The following is a 19,746-nucleotide window of genomic DNA, read 5'->3' as shown; positions in this document are numbered from 1 at the left end:
CCTTTTAGGATCCTCCCACTGTTCTGCTGAGGGTGATGGCTTGGATGAATCTTTCCACTCAGCCCCCTGACCGATATCAATTCTCCCCCGTTTTATAACTTCTTTCTGCAGATCACTGTTGGAGGCTACATAGTCTCCATTCACAGGGGAATTCAGATCTTGCTCCAGAGCGCCCCCAGGATCACATCCACCGCGCTTTGTAAGGATCTCACGGACTTCTTCTGACAGCCAGTTTCCTATGTGATGGTTCATCTGAGCTAAGCATTTAAACTTCTGTTCTGGAGACATGTTTTTGCATGTTGCTGCTCTACTCAGCCCTGTCAGGAGCAGGAAAGCCTGAGTTCGGGGAACGGCTGGCTTCCTAAGACTCAGGGAGCATTCCTGCGCCGCCTTCTTTTCACTTCACATGGTGTTTCACTCTCGCCTCCCGCAGAGTCTTGCTCAGAGGTTTATTGACGCTGGCCCGGAGGTGGCAAAGGCGTCTAGCTCCGCGGGCGCTGGTTACTGGCACGTCTGCCCAGGCGCGGAGCCTGCTGCTGGCCCCAATCAGCTGGCCCTTGCCTGGCGCCTCCTGAGCACTCGCCGTGGCCTTCGCAGGAAGGAGGCGCATCTGTGGAGGCCCTTGCGCAGCCCTCTGAAGGCGCCTGCAGGGCAGGCTGGGCAGGCTGGGCAGAGCAGGCAGGCCAGGGCCGCTGTGCAGCCAGTGGCTGCAGCGGGAGGGGAGGGCGCCTCCGGTGGTGGGCTCCAGAGCTGCATGGTGGGCCAGCGCTGCAGGGAGGTGGCACACGCTGGCTCCTCGTCCTCTTCGTCCTCGGACTGCCCGGCGGGTGAAAGTGGCCGCACTGTGCCTTCCTCTGCCAGCGGGACGGGTGCCCAGGCACAGTGCAGGATGGACCGGCGCGGGATGTGGGCTGGCCAGTCGAGGTGTGGGGCTTTGGGGAGGCAGTCCAGCAGCTCGTGACCTTCCTCGCTCAGCAACACGGTCTGGTTGCGCCCAAAGCGGACCCGCCTGCGTGGTGGGGATGGCGGGAGGGCTGTGGGCACAAGCAGCTCACCCAGCACTGCTGCAGGTGTTGGGGGAGCGTCCAGCAGGATGGAGGGTGGTGGCAGTGGGAGAGGGCCATCCAACTTCCATCCATCCGTGTCCGGCTCCGAGGTCGGCAGGAGGTGGCGAGGGGGCAAGGTGTCCTCGCTTGTGAGCCTGGGAGGGAGAAAGGTGGTGAGGAGGCTGCCTTGGGTGCCCCAGGGGGAAGCCCTGGTTGCGGCGGCAGACGCCAAAGGGTGCCAGGGTGCGGGCGGAGGGGGCGCTGGGGCCAGGGCTGCAGCAGTGGGCAAGGAGCAAAGGGGCTTCCCAGTTGGTGAGCAGCAGGCATGCGGCATGTCCTGGGCATCCCGCGCGTCGACCCCAGCCCTAGCCATGCCATGCCCTGCTCTTTGGGGGGCCCAGGCCAGGCGTAGGTCCGTGGCTCTGGGCTGCATCGGGCTCTTGCCTGCGGTGGGCCTGGCCAGGGCTGTGGAGGCCAGGCCTCCGCTTACCCTGCCTGCCGGCTGGCTGCACAGTCCTGCGTCTGCACCGTGGGCAGGAAGGGGGCTGCTGGAAGAGGAGGCAGAGAGGCAGTGAGCGAGGGCAGCCCGTGGGCGGAGCCCCAGCTGGGGCCGAGGGCGGTGGGCGCTGGCGGCGCTGGGCTGTCTTGGCCGGGAGGCGCTGCCGAGCGCGCCTACGCTCTGGGCCGGGGCTGCTCACCTCCGGGCTTGTCCACGCTGCCGTTGCCCAGGCTGCCAGCACTGCCGCGAGGCCCCTGCACAGCCCAAGAGAGCGCTGCCTTAGTGGCGAGCATCCACGCTGCGCCAAGAGGCGCCCTGCTCGCGGAAGGGCTGCGCGGGGCACGCAGAGCTGAGGCTGGAGGCAGGCTTGCGCGCAGCACCGTCAGGCTGCCCTTGCTGCAGGTGCTGCCGCGGCCTCAGCCCTCTCGCTGCCCGCGCCAGCTCGGGGCCATGCCCAGGCTGACTCCTACCTTGGGCCAGAGCCTTTTCCCCGCCAGCACCAACACCACCGCTATGCACAGGATCGTGAGGACGTTGACGACCGAGGGCATGTGGGCCAGGCACACCACAAAGAGGCTCAGCACCACAAACTCGCCCACGACGCTCAGCCTCCGAGGCTCCATGCCGCCACCGGAAGCGCGCCGCGAGCGTGCAGCCTGCTCAGCGCTCCGCCTCCACGTCCTGCTCCAAGAGTGCCACCCAAAACACAGCACCCACCTCTGAGCACGCCGCCCCTTGCAGCCACCCTCCCCCTCCCCGACCAAGGCAGACCAGCAGCCCCCAAAGCCCTGCTCCCCACCGCCCCTCCAACGCCCCTCCACCAACCTCCCCCGACCCTGACCGCTCCGCTCTGCTCTGCGGCTCACCCTGTGCACGCTCCTCCGCACCCCAAGATCGACAGCGTCAATCTGACACCAGGAGAAGAGCCAAAGGCCGCCGAGAGCAACTCTGCAAAAAGCAGGGCACGGTGCCCTCACTCCGTCGGCCTTGCCTGGCTGCCCGCTCCCGCCGCTGCTTTCCCACGTGTGACGCGGGGACACTGGGTCGTGAGCAGCAAGGGCGCAGAATGGTGCCCGAGCGTGGCTGGGCTTCGCGGCGGGGACGTTTGCCTGATTGTGGCGCTTGTGCCCACCGAGGGAGCGTGCAGCGGGTGGTGGGCGCTGGGGGGGCGACAAAGCCAGGGAGAGCGCCCCGAGGGGAGGAGAGACTGCAGAGAGATGGAAGGAGCCAGCTCTTACCCCGCTGCCTCGCTCCTTCGCCCCAGCTCAACGCCACGCTCTCCACCTGCTCGCGCACTCGCTCGCACACTCGCTCGCTCGCTCGCTCGCAGGCAAAGTGACAGCGGCACTTCCCCCAGCCCCACCTCCAGAAAGACCCCGGCATTGTGATGCCATGGCCACATCACTTCCACACACCTGGTCTGCCAGGGCACCCCCAGGCCCCACCTGACGCTGCTCTCACCCAAACCCCAACAAGGCGCAGCCCACCAAGGCCAGCCCCAACACAGCTCCCGCCAGCACAAAGCCCAACCAAAGCCCAGAGTCGTCCCTGACAAGCCCATGCCGAGCCCGTGGCTCGTTCTTTCTTTGGGCACTTTTCCCCTTCTGGACGGGTTGCTGCTGTGCCCTCCAATTGTGCACAGCAATCTTGTTGCAATTGGGAGCGGAAACGGCACACAAGCCATTTGCAGCATGCCTGCGGGGAGCTTTCTGGCGTGAGGCCCCAACTGGCAGAAGCTGCTCCTGCTTCTCTAGACTTTGTATAGGCAGCTTCCTTGTTATCCTCAAGCACGAGGCAACAGTGACTTGCTACAAGACTGGAGCAAAGGGCAGGGACCAACTGATTTCTTCTAACCCACTGGCTACCATTGAGGACTTGAGGGCGATGGAAGTGAACACTGTGGTCCCCATCAGGAGCACGTATTGTGTCTGTGCAAAGAGCGCTGCACAACGGGCATTGCTTCCAGCAGCCGTGCAGCCCTTCAACTCCGATTGTATGAGGTTTCCAGTTCCAAGCTTTCAGATGAGTCATGGAAAATGCCTGTTTCAGGTTTGCTAGCACAGGGGCCAGAGCTTTACTCATTGCCTCCTTCAGGAGCTCTCGCTCCTTTCTTTCTTGATGCTCAGTGCTTTTCAGATGACTTCTGGGAAGTTCAGAATTAGCTCCAAGTCTGCTCCCAAATTCCTCTAGCCACAGGGAGACATTGCCACAGTTCTCTTGGACAACTGGAGTTGTAGGCGCAAAGCTAGCAGCAGCAACAAGAGTCTGGAATGAATTCAGGGAAACATGGAACAAGTTCTTCAGCCTTGAATTGTTCTTGTCTAAGCAATAGTTGTTAACACACTTCTCAACGAAACCTTCTAAAACATGTTGGGGGAAATGAATGTGCTGCCTGAACTTCTCACCATTCTCTTCCTCCGCAAGAGAGAGGAGAATAGCCGTTTCTAGTTGAGATCGATGGCCACTGAAAGCTGGAGAGTTAGAGCTCCTTTCCCAGGCTATATCAAGAGCAGTCTTCACAGACACTGCCTGTCAAAGAGCTCCTGAAAGCTCGTCACATAAAAAAATCAGCAACTGCTGTGATAGAGGGCACTGCTTGGCAGGACATGTGGAAACTTGTGAAGAAGTCTTCTCTCTGGCCCTGCAGGTAGAAAGTGGGGTCGTTTGCTCTTGTGAAAGCCTTCTGCATCTTTGCCAACCTTTCTGCTGCCACTTTGCCTAGAGACACTGCTGAATGTCTTCTGTATCCATGAGTGAAAACATATGCGGAGTTCCTGGCTGCCGAGTCCACCTGTTTTCCTATTTCATGCAGTCTGTCATGAATGCAACTTTGGTTGTCACGCATTGGCTCCTGTTCCTTTGTGTCGATGGGGAGGCTGATGAGCTGTGTGATGCGGTCGTGAAGCTGCTCCGTTCTGGTAATAGCACAGCTGCACAAAGGCTTTTTCCTGAAGGGCAGTGCTCCCTTCATGACCACCTGCTTGGAAATAGCTTCGATTGGGCAGGTCTCTCTCAGGGAGTGGTCCTCTCAGGTCCCGAGTACAATTGTTTGTTGTCCCCACTGTAACGCTGAGCCATCTATTTCGTAGGCCCTCCGCACGGTGTCTGGTTCACTCCCCCAGGTGACATGACAGTTTTGATCCCACACTTTCCTCCAGTTCAAGTCTTGTGGAAGATTCATGGCTTGCTAGACATATGATGGAGAGATGGGAGTTCGAGACTTGTATGCCCAGGCCCCAATCATATAGACGCACCGTTGGTATTATTCCAGATACGGTTGTTCTCTCTTTCATATTAACTGGAATGATCCCAAGGGGAATGGGGCTCCCTGCGTGCGTGGCCAGTGGCAACCAAGCTGTAATTTGGGGAGTAGTCACTCAATGTGCAAAACCTTTCCTTAGCTCCAAAACCAGATTGCTAGCTGTACGTTCTAACCATTCCCTCAACTGGTTTAAATCAACTAGGTGAACCAACCCCATGCCAATCCATAGGACCTATAACATTGGAACACTACATGAGCACATTACAGGCGATTGTGGGAGGTGTGTGATGGGCTCGACCATCGACGGGAACCAATTCTGAGAAGAAAGGAAAAGAAAACTTCTGGGATGTGAGTGTTAAAATTTTAGCCTTAACATTTCACAGAATCACAGGCTCAGAGAATGGTGGAGGTTGGAAGGGACCTCCGGAGATCCTGGAGTCCAACGCCCCTGCTCAGCCAGGGTCCTCTGGAGCATATTGCCCAGGATTGGGCCAGGCGGCTTTTGAATATCTCCAGGGAAGGAGACTCCACAACCTCTCTGGGCAACCTGGTCGAGTGCTCCGGAACCCTCTCCGCACCCCCAAAAAAAGGCCTAGATCCCCTCAACACCCCCACAACAAGGCCCAGCACCCCCAAAACAACGCCCAGATCCCCACAGTACCCCGAAAACAAGGCCCACATCCCCTCAGCACCCTTAGGACAAGCCCAGTACCCCCAAAACAAGGCCCACACCCCGAAAACAAGGCCCAGATCCCCTAAGCACCCCGAAAACAAGCCTAGTTCTCCCAAAACAAGGCCCACCACCCCCAACACAACACCATGACCACTCAGGACCCCCACGACAAGCCCAGCACCCCCAACATAAGGCCCACGTCCTCTAAGCGCCCCCAAAACAAGACCCAGATCCCCTCTGCACCCCCATAACAAGCCCAGCAAACCCTACACAATGCCCAGCACCCCCAACACAATGCCCTGATCCCCTCAGCACCATGACAAGCCCAGCACTCCCAAAACAAGGCCCAGCACCCCAGAAACAAGGCCCTGATCCCCTCTGAACCCCCATGACAAGACCAGCTCCCCCAACACAAGGCCCACCTCCTCTAAGCACCCCCACAACAACACCCAGATCCCCTCTGCACCCCCAACACAAGGTCCAGATCCCCTCTGCACCTCAAAACAAAGACCAGCACCCCCAACACAAGGACCAACTCCCCTCTGCACCCCCCACGACAAGACCAGCACCCCCAACACAACGCCCCACTCCCCCCTGAACCCCCGCCACAAGACCAGCACCAGCAGACACCCTGACCAGAAGGCTAGCCCGCGAGTTTATTGTATACATGTGTTGGGAAGTACGACTAGCATCTGAAATACAAAGGGATGAAATGAAATGCAGCTTCCAGCAGCAATGATCTCTTGCACTGCCTGCAAGGGATGCCATGGGAAATGCATCCTTTGGCAAGAAGCATTTTATTTCTTCCTCTCTGTTTGGCTCTTGCTTGAAATGTTCCAGCAGAGTGGTCTCACTAGGGAGGTTTATGTTTGGTTCTGCAGGAGGAGGTGCACTGGAAGATACTTTGTAGAGCCATTGTTTCCAGAGGCTAGCCAAGTGTTGCCTCAGCTTTTCTTCATGCAGCTCTTCCTTCTTTAGCGACAAAGCCACCAGTTGCCTTCTCTTGACAAGCTCGTGTTCACATTCTGGCTTCTTCTGATGCCCTTTGCTCGGATTCTTCTCCCGTTCAATGAACTCGGCAGACTTTCTCTGTGTCTCTTCCACAAGTGCTTCTCTCAGATCTTGCGGTTGATTTTCAATGCTTGCTTTCCGCTGAATCAAAAGCCCACTGGCGTCATCTTCCCTGAAATATGGTTCCAAGTCTTTCCAGAGGGAAAGAGAGAGAGTCTTTCATATTTATCTTGCACTTCCTCCATAAGGCTTCTTCGAGTCACTTGCGGAACGTCTCCCTTTTTAATCCGATTGTTCCGTTTCATTTGCAAGTCTAGGATGTGGCTCCCCAGCTGCCAGGTCCACTGGCTGTCGGTTGTTCCTAACCTGTTGTCTGCGGCAACTTCCCGAGTGTTTTGGAAAGGGAAAACATACTTTTCATTCAGCAGAGCCTTCCACAAGTCACTCATACGAACTTTCAAGCTCGAGAGCCTTGAAATAGTGCCCTGCGATCCCTTCTTGGCACCTTGGAGAATTGTGCTCTTTAACTGCTGCACGTGCTGGCTGTCTGTGGGGTTGGGTGGGGCCCTGGGTGGGTTTCCTTGCCACCCAGAGGTGAGCAAAGTAGTGACTGTGGGTGACATGGCAGAATGCCTGCTGGGCGGCTGGGTGGCTGTCCCTGCCATTTCCTGCAGCTTTTCCTGCAGGCGTCTTTGTCCTTGCATGTTTTGTTCCTGGGCAGTTATTTCTCCAACATTGTGGTGCACAAAGCAGCAGCTTGGCGAAAGATTGACTTGCTTCATGCGGAGAAAAGCCTGCCCAGCTAGCTGAAGGACATCTTGCATGTCTCCAGGATTTTCTCCCAAGATATTGATCAGAGTCATGTTGCCAATGCCAATGCCAAAGGTGGCTAGCTCATTGTCATCATTAAGTGACTGCTTATTGGCCACCTCCATGGCACAAAGTCCTCCCGTGTCAACAATCAGCCTGTAATCAAAGTCCACGGCCTCTTGGCGTTTCTCGTCCACCTGAAGCAGCTGCATAAACGCTCCCCGCGTGCCTCTCCCCGCACTGACGTTCCACTGCAGCCCAAACATGGCATTCAGCAGGCTTGACTTCCCCAGGCTCTGGATGCCAAGCACTGAGAGAACAAACGCTCTTCTCTCCCCTAGCTTCTCAATTTGTCAAAGATTGCCCCAAGCCATCGTCACCGTACAGACGAAGCATCACCATCCACCACTTCAAGGGCATACCCTGAAACCGTCAGATCGACTGCCACTTCAGGTAGTTTGCAAAAACATTCATCTTTTGAGTTCAAGGATTCTAGAGCTTCACGAATCTGCCCTACTTCTCTCAAAAGACGCTTGAGACCAATGGATGAATCATTGACTGCATTGGAGAGGGCTTCTAACTTATTCATCAATGCTGTTTTCAGACTGGTTTTTTCCTTGCTTTTCTTTATTTCCAGGATTTGATACCATCACTGATGATATTCTTTCTGAAGTTCCTCCAAGTGCTCAGAGGACAGGTCATCCCTAAAGACCTTCCTCCACTGCAGCAAGTATTTCTTGGTGTCTCTTGCCTGTGCCTGGAGAAAAGCGAGGACTGATTTCATCAGCTGCTTGAGGGGGAACGCTCTGTCGAGTTGCTTTCTTCGTCCTGCACACTTCTCTGGCTCAGTTTGGCTCCCATGATGTTCTATGTTCTTGTTCCTCTTTTCCTGCAAGCGGGGGAGCTCTTTCTCCTTTTTACACCATGGGTACCATAGTTGTCCTTGAAGAGGCAGTAGCTGTGATTTGATCTCAAACACAATTTCTCCTTTGTCAAGAATCCCACCAAGGTTCTTGCCTTTGCTTTGGCTCTCACACACTCTTCTGCCTCTTTAGCCACAATAAATCCACGTTGGCGAGCTGTGTCCTGACAAGCATCAAGCCTTAAGAGGTTGTTTCACCTTGCTAGTAGGTCTCTGATTGTTTTTATCAGCTCCTCTACTAATTCTGCTTCGTTTCTGTTCTGGATACCTCTTTTTACATTCTGGCTAGATCGGCCACATGCAACATTCTCTTCTTCAGTGAAAAGACAAATCAAAGGCTTTTGAGACTGCCACAGGTCACGTACAATGTTCATGCCTTTCTTGTCACTCTGGTCAGACTCAGCTAACTGAGAGCCTCCTTCACAGAAGAGATCTGCTGTAAAAACGGCAATTGTTGTTCATGACCTCTAGCATCTCCATGCAGGTTACAAAAAGCAACACAGCCGTCAAAAGTGTCATCAGCACTGCCACTGGCACAGGACCAAGAGATCTCCACAACACCTGTCGTTAGAAGACAGCCTTTGGTGCTGCCTTTGCAATGTCGATGGAAGAAAGTGTCGTGTTTGTGTTTACTCAGCAGAGCATTCAGGAGCTGAGCCTTGGAAGAGGAAGGAGAACTCCCGATCCGTATGAAGGACACCATGAGTGTGTCTGCCTGATCAATCGGTTTGTTTTTGTGCCTCTGAATTGTGGTCTGCTCCTCTTAACTGTGGTCTGCTTTCCCAATTGTTCCGTCCCTTTCCAGCTCTTTTTAACTTGGCTGAGGGAACTCTCTTGGTGCGGTGCATGGATTTGGTAGCAGGAGGGGGAGCGCCAAGTGGCACAAAGCGAGGTTTGTTGAAATGTACTGGCTCGTGAAATCATGGGCACCATGAAACATCGCCACCTGGAGGTCCATGGCATGTGTGTGTGTCAGACCTGCTGTAACAGAGGCATCCCCTTCTTCACGCTCAGCATTGAAAAACTCACTGTCCATATCTGAGGCACTATCTGAGCACTCAGCGCCAAGGCTTGTTGCATTCGGAGTGCTCAGAACGCCTTCTTTTGCTTTGCCATGCTCCTGGCAAACCAGAGACCTTCCACGGTAGTCCAGCATCAGCAGCTTGTGCCGAAAATGGAAGGGGTATTCACTGCCAATCCTGGGCTGGCTGTCACACAGGGCAGTCTTGTCGATAACCTGAAGATCTGCCCTCCCCCTTTTCCTTGCGTAGCAATTTTCTAGTTCCGGGTGTTTGATCAAGTGGAGGACCTCTTGGCCTCTGGAACGCTCATTCCTTTTAGGATCCTCCGACTGTTCTGCTGAGGGTGATGGCTTGGATGAATCTTTCCACTCAGCCCCCTGACCGATATCAATTCTCCCCCGTTTTATAACTTCTTTCTGCAGATCACTGTTGGAGGCTACATAGTCTCCATTCACAGGGGAATTCAGATCTTGCTCCAGAGCGCCCCCAGGATCACATCCACCGCGCTTTGTAAGGATCTCACGGACTTCTTCTGACAGCCAGTTTCCTATGTGATGGTTCATCTGAGCTAAGCATTTAAACTTCTGTTCTGGAGACATGTTTTTGCATGTTGCTGCTCTACTCAGCCCTGTCAGGAGCAGGAAAGCCTGAGTTCGGGGAACGGCTGGCTTCCTAAGACTCAGGGAGCATTCCTGCGCCGCCTTCTTTTCACTTCACATGGTGTTTCACTCTCGCCTCCCGCAGAGTCTTGCTCAGAGGTTTATTGACGCTGGCCCGGAGGTGGCAAAGGCGTCTAGCTCCGCGGGCGCTGGTTACTGGCACCTCTGCCCAGGCGCGGAGCCTGCTGCTGGCCCCAATCAGCTGGCCCTTGCCTGGCGCCTCCTGAGCACTCGCCGTGGCCTTCGCAGGAAGGAGGCGCATCTGCGGAGGCCCTTGCGCAGCCCTCTGAAGGCGCCTGCAGGGCAGGCTGGGCAGGCTGGGCACAGCAGGCAGGCCAGGGCCGCTGTGCAGCCGGCGGCTGCAGCGGGAGGGGAGGGCGCCTCCGGTGGTGGGCTCCAGAGCTGCATGGTGGGCCAGCGCTGCAGGGAGGTGGCACACGCTGGCTCCTCGTCCTCTTCCTCCTCGGACTGCCCGGGGGGCGAAACTGGCCGCACTGTGCCTTCCCCTGCCAGCGGGACGGGTGCCCAGGCACAGTGCAGGATGGACCGGCGCGGGATGTGGGCTGGCCAGTCGAGGTGTGGGGCTTTGGGGAGGCAGTCCAGCAGCTCGTGTCCTTCCTCGCTCAGCAACACGGTCTGGTTGCGCCCAAAGCGGACCCGCCTGCGTGGTGGGGATGGCGGGAGGGCTGTGGGCACAAGCAGCTCACCCAGCACTCCTGCAGGTGTTGGGGGAGCGTCCAGCAGGATGGAGGCTGGTGGCAGTGGGAGAGGGCCATCCAACTTCCATCCATCCGTGTCCGGCTCCGAGGTCGGCAGGAGGTGGCGAGGGGGCAAGGTGTCCTCGCTTGTGAGCCTGGGAGGGAGAAAGGAGGTGAGGAGGCTGCCTTGGGTGCCCCAGGGGGAAGCCCTGGTGGTGGCGGCAGACGCCAAAGGGTGCCAGGGTGCGGGCAGAGGGGGCGCTGGGGCCAGGGCTGCAGCAGTGGGCAAGGAGCAAAGGGGCTTCCCAGTTGGTGAGCAGCAGGCATGCGCCATGTCCTGGGCATCCCGCACGTCGACCCCAGCCCTAGCCATGCCATGCCCTGCTCTTTGGGGGGCCCAGGCCAGGCGCAGGTCTGTGGCTCTGGGCTGCATCGGGCTCTTGCCTGGGGTGGGCCTGGCCAGGGCTGTGGGGCAGCCCCCCTGCAGGCCAGGCCTCCGCTTACCCTGCCTGCCGGCTGGCTGCACAGTCCTGCGTCTGCACCGTGGGCAGGAAGGAGGCTGCTGGAAGAGGAGGCAGAGAGGCAGTGAGCGAGGGCAGCCCGTGGGCGGAGCCCCAGCTGGGGCCGAGGGCGGTGGGCGCTGGCGGCGCTGGGCTGTCTTGGCCGGGAGGCGCTGCCGAGCGCGCCTACGCTCTGGGCCGGGGCTGCTCACCTCCGGGCTCGTCCACGCTGCCGTTGCCCAGGCTGCCAGCACTGCCGCGAGGCCCCTGCACAGCCCAAGAGAGCGCTGCCTTAGTGGCGAGCATCCACGCTGCGCCAAGAGGCCCCCTGCTCGCGGAAGGGCTGCGCGGGGCACGCAGAGCTGAGGCTGGAGGCAGGCTTGCGCGCAGCACCGTCAGGCTGCCCTTGCTGCAGGTGCTGCCGCGGCCTCAGCCCTCTCGCTGCCCGCGCCAGCTCGGGGCCATGCCCAGGCTGACTCCTACCTTGGGCCAGGGCCTTTTCCCCGCCGGCACCAACACCACCGCTATGCACAGGATCGTGAGGACGTTGACGACCGAGGGCATGTGGGCCAGGCACACCACAAAGAGGCTCAGCACCACAAACTCGCCCACGACGCTCAGCCTCCGAGGCTCCATGCCGCCACCGGAAGCGCGCCGCGAGCGTGCAGCCTGCTCAGCGCTCCGCCTCCACGTCCTGCTCCAAGAGTGCCACCCAAAACACAGCACCCACCTCTGAGCACGCCGCCCCTTGCAGCCACCCTCCCCCTCCCCGACCAAGGCAGACCAGCAGCCCCCAAAGCCCTGCTCCCCACCGCCCCTCCAACGCCCCTCCACCAACCTCCCCCAACTCTGACTGCTCCACTCTGCGGCTCACCCTGTGCACGCTCCTCCGCACCCCAAGATCGACAGCGTCAATCTGACACCAGGAGAAGAGCCAAAGGCCGCCGAGAGCAACTCTGCAAAAAGCAGGGCATGGTGCCCTCACTCCGTCGGCCTTGCCTGGCTGCCCGCTCCCGCCACTGCTTTCCCACGTGTGACGCGGGGACACCGGGTCGTGAGCAGCAAGGGCGCAGAATGGTGCCCGAGCGTGGCTGGGCTTCGCGGCGGGGACGTTTGCCTGATTGTGGCACTTGTGCCCGCCGAGGGAGCGTGCAGCGGGTGGTGGGCGCTGGGGGGGCGACAAAGCCAGGGAGAGCGCCCCGAGGGGAGGAGACTGCAGAGAGACGGAAGGAGCCAGCTCTTACCCCGCTGCCTTGCTCCTTCGCCCCAGCTCAACACCACGCTCTCCACCTGCTCGCGCACTCGCTCGCACACTCGCTCGCTCGCTCGCAGGCAAAGTGACAGCGGCACTTCCCCCAGCCCCACCTCCAGAAAGACCCCGGCATTGTGATGCCATGGCCACATCACTTCCACACACCTGGTCTGCCAGGGCACCCCCAGGCCCCACCTGACGCTCCTCTCACCCAAACCCTGGCTGCAAGGCCAAGCACTGGAGGGCACTGAGGAGCAGCATCCCTGATCTGCTTTGCTGGAGGGTGATCCAGGCCTTGCAGCCACCACTAGAGCAGCACCCTCAGCTTTGCACAAACTCCAAGCCCAGGGTGGGGCAGAAGGAAATGCCAAGTTCTGCAGCCAGGCAGGAACAACTCCATGCACCAATACAGGCTGGGGCCAATCGACTCCAAAGCTGGAAAGGCCAACAGCATCATGAGCTGCATTAGGAAGAGCTTTACCAGCAGGTCGATGGAGGTGGTCCTTCCCCTCCACACAGCACTGCTGACGACACACCTGGAGTACTGTGTCCAGTTCTGCACTCCCCACTACAAGAGACACACGGAGCTCCTGTAGTGAATCCAGCAAAGGGCAACGAAGATGATTAAGGCACTGGAGCATCTGTCAGACAAGGAGAGCCTGAGAGAGCTGGGACTGTTAAGCCTGGAGAGGAGAAGCCTCTGGGGGATCATCTTAGTATGTGATTGGGGAGGGGGAGTAAAGAAGAGAGAGCAAGACTCCTCTCAGTGATGCTGAATGACAGGACAAGGGGCAAGTGGCACAAACTGAAATACAGGAAATTGCACTTAAAGATCAGAAAATACTTCTTTACTGTGAGGGTGGTTAAACACTGCAATGAGTTCCCCAGAGAGTCCGTGGCATCTCCATTCTTGTAGAGAATACAAACTTGACTGGACATGACCATGAGCAAGCTGCTCCAGCTGGCCAAGCTTCAAGCAGCGCGGTTGCACTCGAAGATCTGCACAGGTCCCTGACCACATAAACTATTCTCAAGTCTATGGTGGCATTTAGTATATATGTCCACAGCCTAGTGGGCAAGGGGTCTCGGCCCTGGGGGGTCCAATCTGTGCTTGGGGCTGGAAGTGAACCCCCAGGGCACGTGTGGCTGGGTAACAGAGGGCAGTGGCAGACAGCAGCTCTTCTGGAAGAGCTTAAACTAACTTTTATTGACAAACCAAAACAACATCATCCTAAAAACAACCCCAAGAGCTCCCCAGGTAGTGAGTAAGGGCCTTGCACACTTGAAGCTGAGAAAGGTGGATCTTCAACAGCTTTATATTGCAGTGGGCTGAAGAAAGAGACCTTCCCTCCCTCCCCCAATATACACAGCAAGAAAAGCCCCAGCCCCAAGAAGTAGTGGTCAGTACAAAATAAATAGGTAAACCAGCAGACCACGCTGAGCTCACACTGCACCAGAGAACGTGGCTCCATGGGAGCCTTCAGGCAAGTCCCACCACCACTGCTGCTTTCAGTGGCCTTAGAAAGATGCTTGAGCTGCTGGAAATCTGCCTTCCTGGGGATGGGGCAGCCCAGTCTGCCCCTTGCAGAGCCCAAGGGCTCTGCCAAGTCTCAACTGCTGTTGGGGCAGGGTGGCTGGCGTGCCCTGTGGTGGCATCAGCCCCTGCAGTCAGGGGCAGTGACCTTCAGGGCTAGGAGGGGGGCAGCGGCAGTACTGGCATGGAGGCCAGGCTTTGGGGCTGCTCTGTGCCTTGTCCCCAAGCCCGAGGGGCTGGCGTGCTCCCAGCAAGCCCTGGCTGCTCTGCCCCACGTCACTGGTTCATGACTGCTTTTAACGTGTCCTGTGAACAAGCATTTAGGCAGCATTCCCACAGCTCCAGCAACGTAACCCTAGTGCTCCCTCTGCTTTCTGCTGGGGCAGAGGAGCTGAGCTGCCCAGAGGGGGCACCGACCTCTGCCCCCAGTGGGTCAAGGCATCTGGGACCCACAGCACGGGTGACCCAGAGTAGCCAGCCACGCATCTCTGCCAGCCCAGGTGAGGGACACAGGACAGCCTGGGGACCAGAGGCCTTCTCCAACCCCACTGCTCTGAGAGTAAAGCCAAGAAAGGGATCCACAAAGCAGAAACGCAAAATAGGAGGCACAGCAGCAGGGAGGAGATGTCCCTCAAGGTTGCTGCAAGGCAGAGGCGAGGAGAAGGGCATGGGGCTGGGGCAGGCGGTGGCGCTGGGCTAGGCGTGTGGGGGAGGCCCCTTTGCCTCACGCTCCCACGAGCTTCTTGACCATGTAGCCTGGCATGCTGTAAAGGAAGAGGGCCAGCAGGATGAGGAGCAGCAGGGCCAACACTATTTTGATGATGAGCCACTTGTAGCGGGTGCAGGTGAGGTATTTGATGGACTTGAGGGGGTTGAGGAACCACATGAAGGATGTGTCTGGGCGGCTGTTGGGGAAGCAAGCATCTGTCATGAATGCCATGGCCACAGAAAGGGAGGGCAGGCACAACAAGCAATACAACCAACATGTGAGCCAATGCGGCGGCAGCATTGTGTCCCACCCAGCCACTCCAGGGTGCAGCAGGCTCTCTCTGGGTTGGGGCCACAGCAACCATCCCCACCCAGATGTGGCTTTCCTGTGGCTGCCCAAGTGCATGATCCTCCCCGGCTCACCGCAGTCTGCTCGCACCCTGGCACAGCCTTGACTTTCCTTTTACAAGCCCAGCTGGCAATGGAGAGGGGCACTGTCAGAGAGCCCACGATCTCCTTCCTTGGATAACCCTTCACGCAGTGAAAGAGCCTGACCTTGAGGATCAGGAGGGTTTCCAAGAGGAGCCAGCAGAATTTGTGCCAGAAGGAGTGCAGGGACTTGAGTGGGGGGGTGGGGGAGGGGGTCCTGATGAAGCTGATGTCCTGGCAACGGGTACCAGAGGGGAGGAAGAAGAGGTGGGAGGCTGGGAAAGGGGGATGGAGCTAGGAAGGGAAGGAGAGAAGGAAGAGACTAAGGAAAGGCAGGGAAGTAAATAGAGGGCACTGGAATGAACCAGGAGAGGTGACTCTGCCCCTTTTACCCTGCCCGCAGCCCTCATTCCTACATCCCCAGATAAGTGACCCCTTTCTAACCTTTCCCTGCCTGGCTACCTCCCCGGGAACCACCCGACGCAGCATCTCCCACAAATCCAGGCATCTGCTGGGGGAGAGGCGTCTCCTAGTTACTTGGGTTTCTCCAGTGGGTCAGGCTCATTGCGAGCCAGCCCAGCAGGCGATTTCTCTGCCTCCTCTGCTCTCAGGAGCTGTAGTTCAGCTTCAACTTTTCCCTGCAGGGAGCAGAGAGAGGCCTGCTGAGACATGGGCAACGCTCTCCACCGCAGGCCCCAGAGACGGTGCCAGCCAGCGACATGGTGAGCAGAGGGGGCCCCATGTAGCAGAGGCAGGCATGAAGGAGCTCTGCAAAGGGGCCTCCGTGTACACAGAGGATGCAGTCCCCAGGAGAGAAAATCCCCCCGCTTCTCCCCATCCTTGCCGTCATCTCCAGCTCATCGTTTTCATCCCTGGCCACAAACGGCCACCAGCCTTTCACTCGCTTCTGCTTGAAGAGGGAAACCATGGCCAGCTCTGCCTCATTTGTCCCCATCTCCATGCTGCACTGCTTTGCAGTCTTAGCTCCCCGGGGAAAGCGCTTCAGGTCCAGCTCGATTGCCCCTGGTAGGAGAGGGCGAAGGATACATGGTGGCACCCCTCAACTGTGAGTCTTTGGCTGGAGGCGGGCTGGGCCAACATTTCCTGCCCTGGCGAGCAACATTTCCTGCCCTGAGCTGTGTGTCCTGGCATCCTCCCACACATCTACGGCCATGCATCCTCCGATCTCTCCACTATAGCCTGCTTTTTGGGTCACGTCCCCACCTCCTCTCACCCTCTCAAACATCTGCCCACGGCTTCCAGCCACCCTGCACTCCAAAACTAGCTTGGGCATAGAGCTCCCAGACAGGCACCTAAGGGAAAAAGCTAATGCCTTTGCTACAGGAGCAGCCTTTGAACAGCAGCATGAAGACAAGGCCTCTTAGCCTAACTGCTCTTACCTGCAGCATCCAAAGGCGTTTGTAGGACACAATTGGCTTAAAGACCAGGGCTGTCCTTCCAGGATCTGTTCCTACATAAACCTTGTCTCATCCCACATGCCTTCCTGCTCCATCAGCCATGTAACCTCCCCCTATCCCTCCAGCTTCCCTGTCACCCCAGCTCAGCTGGCCCTCCCCTCTTACCGAGGAAATCGTCGGCCGAGAAGTGGTAGGCATCCCAGACCTGCAGGGTGAGGCGAGCAGGGAGCTTGTCTTCAGTCTCATCCCAGGAGAACATAGACTCCTTCTTGGAGATGACCATCTTCTTCTCTGCCATCAGGTAGTCAAAGGGAAAGGTGGAGCGCCAACTGAAGTTGCCCTCGCCAGTGAGTGAGGGGTAAGGGACATCTGTGTCTTGCTTGTCCTCCTGCTGGCCCTTCAGCCACCTGCAGGGCCCAGAGGGATGAGAGGGGTGGCACATATTAGCAGGAGGGAGGAGAGGGCACAGGGCCATCCTGCGCATACAGCTGGCATGTCTCCAGGCCAGCAAGGCATGGACACACTGGAAGGACTCAAGAGTAACGAGCAATGGGCTAGGGTTGCTCAAATCACCATGTCAGCCTCGCCAAGAGGCAACATGGGCATGAGGGCCCTAGAGGGAACAGGCTGATTGAGGGAGCAACATGCAAGCTGGTTATCGGGGTCTTGCTCTGGGCAGGGGGATGTTCAAGAGATGGAAAGGAGCAGGCAGCACTGCTGGGAAGTCTGGAGCAGAGCTTGCTGAAGGAGCATTATGAATATTCCTCAGCTTCTTCGACATGACAGGACACCTCTGTTCCTCAGGGAACTCTCAGATTTGTGTGAGTCGCTTGGTCCTGAGGGGCTGCAGCCAGCAGGGACATGGGTCCGTGCTTAGACACTTAGTACAGGGTTGTTCCCCTGGCCTCTGAGCATGCTGACACTCCCGCTCGGCCCTGCAAAACACACAGGGCAAGCAATCCCACCCCAAGCACAAAGGGAAGGCCTCTCACGTTTCAGATTCAGAGTCATCGCAGAAAAGCCACCCATGCATAAACCACCTACTTACCAGCCTTGAAACAGACAGTGACAAGACCTTGTCCCCCTCACGCACATGTACACAGACACAAATTTCACACGCCTGCCAGTATGCAGCAACGGCATGAGAGAGCATGGGTCCTGCCAGCATGTTAAAGTTCATCGCTCCAAGGGCACCTGCCCTCTGTGCAGCATGGCACTGGGAATGCCGAGGCAGGCACTGCATGCACTGCCCTAAACAACCCTCCACTGCACTCTGCAAACAGGACCAGACATAGAAAATGGAACACGTTCTCCAAGAGCAGCATGAGGTGCAAGACGAGGAGACCTGGCCTCAGCACACAAGCCTGCAGAGCAGCAGGGTAGCTTTTGGGAAGCAGTGAGCAGTTTAGCAGAGCTGTGGGAAGTCACTGCATGCTGTGATGTCAGCCATCAGCCTTAGATTCTGCTACACTAATCTGACCTTCCTCCTCATGCCTCTTTGCCATGACATAGGGTTTAAGCCTTTGGAGAAAGCTTGTTTTCTTGCCTGCTGCACATTGCGCTATGATCTAGTTGCATCTTAACCTGTGCGTGTCAATTCAAAATGAATGAAAGGATCTGGGAAATCCAAATCGACTCTTGCTGAAGCAGGACAGTTCAGGCAGCTCCGCAGGGACGGGAAAGGGAAATCTGGGGACCAAATTTGGCGGAGCCCATGCTGAGGGCCAGTCTCAGAGCCCTGCTATATGAGGACAGGAGAAAAGGGACTCACAAGCACGTTAAGGTAAGTCGTGGGCCAGGGCTCACTCAGAGAAGGTCCACAGGTACCATCTGCCCCCATGCTGAATATGGGGAGGGTCAGTGGGGTCTGAGATCAAATAACCTTCTCCACCCACGCCCCCCCCCCCACCCCCCCAGATTTAGCTGTATCCTGGCAGCTCAGGAGAGAAATGTCTTGTAAAGAATTGGTATGTGAAGGTGCGGGTTCTCTTGTCTCTAAAACAGGGGAGTTTTGGAAGCGGTGGATGAGAGAGAAGCAGAGAGAGGGTCACCACCAGGAAGCTACCTGGAATTTGGATCCAGATGCTGGAAGTGGAGGCATGTTGGGCTGAAGAGCCAACTGGGGACACCAAGACCAGAGCCAAGGGGGACGGAAGCACTGTGCCTGCCAGGAGCTATGAATGTCGGGAAGCAGACCTGAGGCACAGACGAGTAGAGGAACAGCCCGCACTCAGGTCCTGTCCAAGGGGAGAGGGGCAGAAGGGAGCAAGCAGCAAGACCTCGGCTATTACCCCCTGACATAGATGTCAGACATCTTCTCTCCCACCAGGAAAGCATCATCTTCCAAAACCACCTCATCCGTGTTCCAGATAATGACCCGCAGCTCAAAGCTGGGCAACCAGGCCAGGCAGCACAGACAGACACACACAGTACGTCAAGCAGCCAGCAAGAGAGACACAGAGGCAGAGACAGAGCACAGCACATAACAGCAGCACTGGCATCATCTGGCCCTCCCCATGGGGAAACCCTTCCTAGCTGCATCACAGAACCCCCCTCTCCAAAACCAGGCCTAAGTGAGCACCAGGACCCCACCTCGAGGAGAAGTGGAAGTGGTGGCACTGGCCAGCCACATCGTACATACCCCGCTGACAAAAACGTCCCTGGATTTCTCGCCAGTCAAGTAGTCATCGTCCTCCAGGATGACCTCGTCTGTGCTCCACACTATCACTCTAAGCTCATATCTGGCAGCAGGAAGGGAGACCAGGAGGTGAGGCACAGAGGGGGGAACAGAGGGAAGGGGCAGGAGGAGATGGGGTGGGCAGAAGGGAATGGGATGATGCTGCAGGAAACAGGGCGGCAGGAACGCCAACTGCAGGGCTCCACTCGCAGCTGTCTTGTCCTAGGGACCAACAGGGCAGGAACACAGAGGGAAATGGTGCCTCAGCTCGGAGGCAGCCCAGGCAGGGTCAGAGGAGCAACAAAGGGACTTTTACCTTCATCTACTCTGAACTGCTGCATGGCCCGAGCCAAAGGCTCTAGGAGACAGCACAGCCTTAGTCTCAGGTACATTTGTGGTTACAATGCGGGTCTGTTGGCCCTGCAAAACAGTCTGAAGCCAGCTCTTTTCCTCATTTCCCCACCTTACCCAACCGGGCCACCCTCCTGGAAACACAGGACAATTTTCCCCTGCCTTCAGAAGTCAGCTCCAAAGGCTCTACCTGCTCTTGTGTCCCAGTCACTTCATCGGGCATCACTGCCTTTCCTAGGACTCCAGCAAGTTTGGAGCCTGTAAGATATTCCCAG

The 19,746-nt window shown here is 57.5% G+C and overlaps 1 protein-coding gene and 1 pseudogene across 1 annotated transcript in view; both read right to left on the bottom strand.

Moving 5' to 3' along the window:
* LOC138066511 (otoferlin-like) overlaps positions 1 to 13,293 on the bottom strand; it is a 155,927-nt pseudogene extending 142,634 nt beyond the window's left edge.
* Positions 13,294 to 14,612: 1,319 nt separating this feature from the next.
* LOC138066510 (otoferlin-like) overlaps positions 14,613 to 19,746 on the bottom strand; it is an 84,221-nt gene continuing 79,087 nt past the window's right edge. The window contains 5 exon segments of the mRNA XM_068936379.1: positions 14,613 to 14,793; positions 15,563 to 15,663; positions 15,870 to 16,048; positions 16,609 to 16,850; positions 19,074 to 19,184. Coding sequence (XP_068792480.1) covers positions 14,613 to 14,793; positions 15,563 to 15,663; positions 15,870 to 16,048; positions 16,609 to 16,850; positions 19,074 to 19,184 — 814 coding nt within the window.

Source organism: Struthio camelus, chromosome 3 (genome assembly GCF_040807025.1).
Source record: "Struthio camelus isolate bStrCam1 chromosome 3, bStrCam1.hap1, whole genome shotgun sequence".
In the NCBI taxonomy this organism is placed as follows: domain Eukaryota; kingdom Metazoa; phylum Chordata; class Aves; order Struthioniformes; family Struthionidae; genus Struthio; species Struthio camelus.
The sequence above is the reverse complement of the archived record's forward strand: the minus strand, read 5'-3'. Positions and strand labels throughout refer to the sequence as shown.